This window comes from Haliaeetus leucocephalus, unplaced genomic scaffold (assembly GCF_000737465.1).
Source record: "Haliaeetus leucocephalus isolate CR32 unplaced genomic scaffold, Haliaeetus_leucocephalus-4.0 Scaffold295, whole genome shotgun sequence".
NCBI lineage: Eukaryota > Metazoa > Chordata > Aves > Accipitriformes > Accipitridae > Haliaeetus > Haliaeetus leucocephalus.
In genome coordinates this window covers 7,592,976-7,599,627 of record NW_010972731.1, presented here as the reverse complement: position 1 = coordinate 7,599,627, position 6,652 = coordinate 7,592,976, and the positions used below count along the sequence as shown (strand labels likewise).

The 6,652-nt window shown below is 44.6% G+C and overlaps 1 protein-coding gene across 1 annotated transcript; it reads left to right on the top strand.

The window, feature by feature from the left end:
- Positions 1-303: 303 nt before the first annotated feature.
- On the top strand, positions 304-3,342 carry B9D1 (B9 protein domain 1). The gene is made up of 7 exons (XM_010570408.1): positions 304-383; positions 694-762; positions 864-975; positions 1,045-1,141; positions 1,615-1,677; positions 2,895-2,962; positions 3,148-3,342. The coding sequence occupies exons 1-7, from the start codon at positions 318-320 to the stop codon at positions 3,291-3,293; spliced, it is 621 nt and encodes a 206-aa protein (XP_010568710.1). The 5' UTR covers positions 304-317; the 3' UTR covers positions 3,294-3,342.
- Positions 3,343-6,652: the final 3,310 nt, after the last annotated feature.

Below are 6,652 nucleotides of genomic sequence, written 5' to 3'. Positions count from 1 at the left end.
GGGGGCGGGGGGGCGTCAGCTCCGGCCCCTCAGGCCTGGTGAAGGCAGCCATGGCGGTGAGGGGGGCTGTGGTGAAGGGAACAGCGCTGCCGGCGGCACAGGCCCGCACCGCAAGGCTGGGGGGAAACGGTTTTTTGGGGGCGTTTTTGGAGCGATCCACCCGCTTTTGGGAAGCGGGGGGAAGCCCGCTCGGCACGGGAGCTCCGCGAAGCGCCGTCCGCCGAGGAAGTGTGTCCCCGGCGCCGCGCCGTCCGTAGCCATGGCAACGTCTGGAGCGCGGCCCGCCCATAGCAACGGGGCAGGCCCAGCCCGGCGCCATGGCGGCCGCCGGCAGCCCCGGCGTCTTTCTACTGGCGGTCAACGGGCAGATCGAGAGCGGGCAGGTGAGCACGGGAGGAGGGAAAGAAGGGAGGGGAGGGTGGCCGGCGGCTCCCAGAGGGGCAGGGAGCCCGGTCCCCCGCGACATAGCCCGGCCTGGGCCTCAGCAGCGCGGTGCCGGTAACGCGGCCTTGCTTCGGTCCTCCGTCCCATAAGGCAGCCCTGTCCGTCCCGTCCCCCCCGGGCTCAGCCCCGACCCCAGGCAAGGCGGGCTGGCTCTGAGTCATGGTGGTGCAGGCTGCCCTCAGGCCGGTGACTGAGGCTGGCCCTCAGTCCCAGCAATTCTCCCACCAAGACAGCTTCTCTCTCCCGCAGTTCCCCGGATTTGACGACCTCTACTGCAAGTTCTGCTTCGTCTACGGCCAAGACTGGGTTCCCACAGCGGTAAGGACCCTGAAAGCCAGCCTGCCTGCCAGGCCCGCCGGCAGCATGTGTGTAATGGGCTTAAGTGCAGGCCCCTGGCTCATACCACGTTCTCCCCACAGGGCCTGGAGGAGGGCATCTCCCAGATTACCTCCAAGAGCGATGTTGCGCCCACCACACTCGTCTGGAACTTCCCCATCGACATTACCTTCAAGAGCACCAATCCGTCTGGCTGTGAGTGCTGGGGGTGGTGGGATCCAGCTCGCAGACCAGGCACCCCTCTCACACACGCTTCATTTGCAGGGCCACAGATTGTAGTGAGCGTCTACGGACCTGACTTTTTTGGAAACGATGTGGTCAGAGGTTATGGAGCTGTTCATGTTCCCTTCACACCTGGGAGGTGAGGTGAAAACCTGTCTTTCAGAACTGAAATGGGGATTTTTTTTTTCAGTTACTATGTTGTTTCAGAAACAAAAATATTCCCATATCCCCTTATCAGGTCCTGTCCGTTTGGTACAGAGAGCATGGATTTTCTAGCAGCAGCCCCTGGTTATCAAATAATTTTTGGTAATCTTGTAGACAACTGTAAAGTCAAAACTGGCATGTAGAAAGCCCAAGTGTGAAGCACAGCACGTTACCTCTCCCCCATCACTCTCAGCACACGCTAAGCTTTCATTCCCACCACTAGAAGTGGAGGAAGATGTGCTCTTCCTATGCAAACACACTTTTTCTTTGTGGAAGGGAAAGTATTACACTTTGAAATGTTCAGTGGTCTGATGTGTCCGAAATTCTGGTACCTTTATAAATATAAGAAGTCTTGCCAGTGCTGTTTGGTTCATTTCTTAAGTTCTGTGCATCTCATGTTTGTTTTAGGCATACAAGAACCATCGCTATGTTTGTTCCAGAGTCCACATCTAGGCTGCAGAAGTTTACAAGGTAATAATTAAAGACTTTTTTTTTTTTAAGTCAGTCCTTCTTGCTTGTAGTCACAAAGGTATATCCAGCTACTCACTGGTGCATACCTATGAACGCTTTGTATCATAACCAGATAGTTTTGAGTTTTGTAGGTAAAAACACTTTCTTAGGTGTCAAGATCTTTTGAAGAGCTTTCTTAAAACATGTTAACTACCTGCTTGCAGTAATGCTAACTCATCTTTTTTTCATCCTCACATTTGAACTCTGTTGGTTTGAAAAAGAACTAATTTCAGCAGAGCAGACTGTACCAAGTGGCAGCTCCATGTTCCACAGGTTTATTCATGTCAGTGATGTGACTTGCAGAGGCGCTAGTTTGATTTTATTGAGCGTTTTAGTTGTCACTGGACTCTAAGGATTTGTGCTGCAGTCCATCCCTAAACCTTACTGTAGCTAGGGACTTTTCTTGAAGGGTAGCCACATTAAGAGCAACCTAGAAAGCAAAGGCAGAACATGGAAAAACAATTCCCAGTTCTACCTTTTTTTCCATCTGGAGTGCATTTGCTGTAACCTTTGTCTTGTTTACCCACACATCCCTTCCAAAGTAACAGTCTATACACAGCGACTGAGGGTATTAAGGTTTTTTTCCTTCCATTGTATTGTTTATTTAAATAGAGTCTGAATGATCTGTGAGCTGATTGTTTGGTTGTGGATTGCCTACCCTTGCGCAGAGCCAGCCTTGTGGTACTTGAGCACTTTGGGTCAGAGTCAGCGTGGGAAGCTGTGGGCCCCACAGTCAGGATTAATCTGATTTACTTTTCTTCTCTTTACGATGACCCTTTTGTAGAACCTACACTCTGATTTGTATACTTTTGTATTATGTGCACCTCTGATGTATTCAGAGTACCCAAGCCTCTCTGTTACTCTGGGTAATCAAGAGATGAATCAGTTTCAAAAGCATCTTTGCTGTAGGATTCTGTCTCACCCAGAAATAATGTGGATTTAACATAATGTGTATGAAACTGGTTTAATTTTTTTCCTTAGAGAGGCAAAACTTATCTTTGATCAAAGTAAATCAGCAATAAAGTGAATCAGTCTTCAAAACTCTGTACTGCAAACAAAAGCTGGGAGTGTCATTAACATCCCCCCCTTTTGTTTTTTAACATGTATGTAATGAACTGTGTCAAGTCTAAACACTAGTGAATGCATCCAATTAATTATTTTATATTTTCTTCTCCAAGTTGGTTCACAGGGAGACGTCCGGAATTTACTGACCCCAAAGTTGTAGCACAGGGAGAAGGAAGAGAAGGTAAGTCCCTGGGAGCTCCTGACTGCAACCCTTGCACGACAGCAGGCCACTGCTTGGCCATCCATCTTCTGTTGATAAAAAAGACTAGTTGTTCCTGCTGAGAACAGTCCTACCTGGATATATGAGGAGTTCAACAACTATTCAGAAACCTCTCTTAACCCGTTTTATTCATATCTTTCTTCTAGTAACAAGGGTGCGATCTCAAGGCTTTGTGACCATCTCCTTCAACGTAGTGACCAAAGATATGAAGAAGTTGGGCTATGACGTGAGCCCAAGTGACATGCAGAACCCTTCTCTGGTGCCTGTTATGGAAGGGATTCATAAGTATTGAACTCAGGTGTGAGATGTTTAAAGGCTCACAGAGAAGTTAAGCACTTTGGGTTTTTTTGTGGCAAAGGGAAATGAGTATCTGACTAAACTGAGAAGATTTCACTTGAGACCATTATTCCAAAAGAAGCACAAGCTTGTGAGGCTTTGGAATAATTACCTAAGTAGAATCCTTTCAGTAAACATACAGGTTGAAGTATTATGTAAATTAATGTAATCAGATAATATTTAGCATTTTTATAGTAACACCAGACTATCCCAAGATAAGACCTGTAACAAAATATTTTTTATAACAGCCTTTTGTACATTCTTTATATACTTAAAGAATAGGAAAGTTTATAGTTGCAGCAGTTTTCCTGTGTTTAAAACATCATTGCAAACCCGCTTCTTTTTACTGATGTTTTTTGTGGTAGAAATGGGGAATGTAAATTCTTGCACCTTCCAAAAAGGAGGAAAAATGGAAATGTTCCAGTGAAATGCACATGCGCTTCCCTCTGCCATGCACTTCCCTCTGCAAAAGCAACAGCAGTTTTCTTTATAATCCCACATAGTCCTTAGAGTTTGTGCAACTAATTAAAATATCTCTATCTATCTCATGCACGGTAACAACAAAGCTTTCCACATTTTTTTCAGTGAAGCAAACCTGGGCTTTTGCATTTAGAACAAGATGATGGCTCTTCCATTTCCAGATTTTATTTCTGCATCAAGCTTCAGGAAGGGGGAAAAAAAAAAAAAAGGACAGCAGTTTATTTTAGAGCTGTTAGAGAGACCATGGTGTTAAAAAAATCCTTGCTGCATAGTTTTAACTTCTGGTAGAACAAATTGCATTTTAAGTGCAGATATTGACTATAAATAAGCTTTAGGGAAGGCTCTGCAAAGAAAGTAGAGTCTCAGTAAGCCAGCTGTGCGTGCAGTCATAAGCAGCACTTAGCTCCACGTGAGGTACCAGAGGCACTGTGCTGCACAGGAGAGCAGGAAAGACCCTCTCCCTTCAGCAGATCCCTCCAGCCAGTACATTACACAGATAATGCACCATGGCGTTCCTTAGCTGATTTTCTTATCAAAAGAAAGGCAGTAAAAAAGCAACATAGCGATCTTCAAGTCTGCTATACTCAGGTTTTCCTTCCCATTGCATAACCTCCAAGAAGAACTGAAATGATGTTGGTTGTTATTAGGGTGTGACAGAGGCTCCAGAGCTGATGTGCTGCGCTCAGATGCCTGCAGTGTGAGGGTAGAGCTGGCCTCAGTCCAAAGAGCTTCTCCTCTGATGTCTGACCATGGCCTTTCAGTGAGTCCCCCTCTAAGCTAATGTTAGTGCTCTTCTTTTAGCCTGAATAAACACAGTTGTCTAAATATGTTTGTTTGTCTTTCTACTGCTAGGGTTTTCTTTCGTTTGTGCCAGAATGGATGTTTCCAAGTCCTAAATCCTCCAAGATCTGCTATTCTTACAGGTACAAAAGAAAAAGAAGTGTATGCTACAGTGAAATGACTAATTGCTTAGTCATTTTCATATTTAAATTTGGGCATGTAATCTCTTGTGTTTGACTGCAACTACCAAGAGATGACTGTGAGAATGACTTAACACGATACTACCCTATAGGTGAACTACCAGGACCTTGAAACGGTAGAAATAAAGTAATAACACACAGCGTTGAACTGCAGAGCCTCCAGAACATGTATCAAATAAAGCATCCAGTTAGAGGCAGTTATTATTTCATGCTGAGCAGTGTGATTGAATAAATATCATTTCTGAAAAGATAATGTGATCACTGTAATTTTGCTGTGAGCATTAGCTTCTTTTATAATATTTAGAAATACTTTTCCAAACATGGTTGCAGATGATTTTTAATCTCTTACTTTTTTCGTATCTTGCTTTTTTTGATTTTACACTTCCAGTAAGCTCTTCCACCAGTTGTTTTGGCAACTGTTATAATCTCTGAACTGAGTCATGTTGGAATCCAAATTAATAAGTATTTCCTGTTGGCTCAGAGGAGATGCAAGGAATTTTGTTTCCTTTTCAAAAGTATTTGGGAAGCAGCTACAGTAGCAGGATAAGTATCTGTGTTTGAAATACTTGAAAGGCAAACACTAAACCTACTACTGCTTAAATATCTTTTTTCCCTTGAGCACAGTTACCTGCTCCCATTCCAATTAGAGCAAAACTGCACAACAGAGTTTCTAGTCATGAGAAACCTGTTAAATCCAGATAAAGCCCAAACTCCATGCCCACAGGGGCGCAGTGAATTTATTCACACACAGCTTTGCAGCGTGGTGCTATGACCCATCTCCTGAATTGCTCCCGTTTCAAACAAGTAGTTGGACGCTTAACCACACCGAGACCGATCAAAACAGACGTGCATTTGTACAGCTTCACTGTTCACAGCCAAGCTGCAGGGACCCTTGGAAGAAAAGTCAAGAGAAAACACTGAAAAGCAAGGGTTTTAAAAAAAATCCCAAACTCCATAAAACGGTATTTAAGATGCGTGACTCTCTAAGTAGATCCCACACTGCTACCTGCATTATTAGGGCTTTTTGCCTATTGTCTCTGGGTTTGGTTGGTTTGGGGGGGGGGGTGTTGGCTCCTCAGTGTTTCAAGCATGTTTGTTAAGAACCTCACATACCTTCTTCAAGGCCTTAAAAATACGTTTACCTTGTGAGCGCTTCATTGTGGGAGCTTTTCAGTCTGACAGAGTTTGCTCCTTACACAAGGGCATGTGTGGGGTGATGTTTTTCAGTGCTTCCCGAGTTCAATGTCATTCCTTTGTTCCAAGAGGCAACTGTTGATATCGCTCATGAACATGCTCTTCTCCCAGAGACAGGCTTGCTGCTGCCTTTATAATTTTCTGGAAAACTCTCTGGTTTAAATCTTTGATACTCAGGCATGGCAGTGTTTGCAGCTGTTTTACCCTGGAGGGAATCTCTGCTCTCATGACAGAGGAGTAAAGATAGACACGACGCTGTGGTGCAAGAGTGGGTGACATTAATAAGGAAGGGATTTATGACCTGTAAGTGTTCCTTGCAGTTAATGTTAAAGGTTAAAAGAATCCATGCTTTAAGAACAGCCAAACCCCAGAAAAACCCAGCCTTGCTATAATGGAGGCTTAAAGTAATTTCCTTTCACCCACTCCCCAGGCAGCTGTAACCACCCTGCTCGTTTACTAGTTAATCATTCTCCCTTTTATTCCAAAACTGGACTGAAGTTCCCAACCCGTTGTAGCACAGATGGCAGCATGAGGCTGTCAGCTGGGGCTGCAGCTCCTGTTTTGTTACGCTTAAGTCTCTCCCAGATAGTGAAATTGGCCATTAACCTCCTAATTCAAGATGGGCAGGAAAAAAAAAAAAAAAAAAAAAAAAAATTATTTG

Coding starts and splice junctions, on each gene's coding strand:
- B9D1 (XM_010570408.1), top strand. CDS start 318: ATGGCGGCCGCCGGCAGCCCCGGCGTCTTTCTACTGGCGGTCAACGGG. Junction 763..863: donor AAGACTGGGTTCCCACAGCG/GTAAGGACCCTG, acceptor TTCTCCCCACAG/GGCCTGGAGGAGGGCATCTC. Junction 1,678..2,894: donor AGGCTGCAGAAGTTTACAAG/GTAATAATTAAA, acceptor TTCTTCTCCAAG/TTGGTTCACAGGGAGACGTC.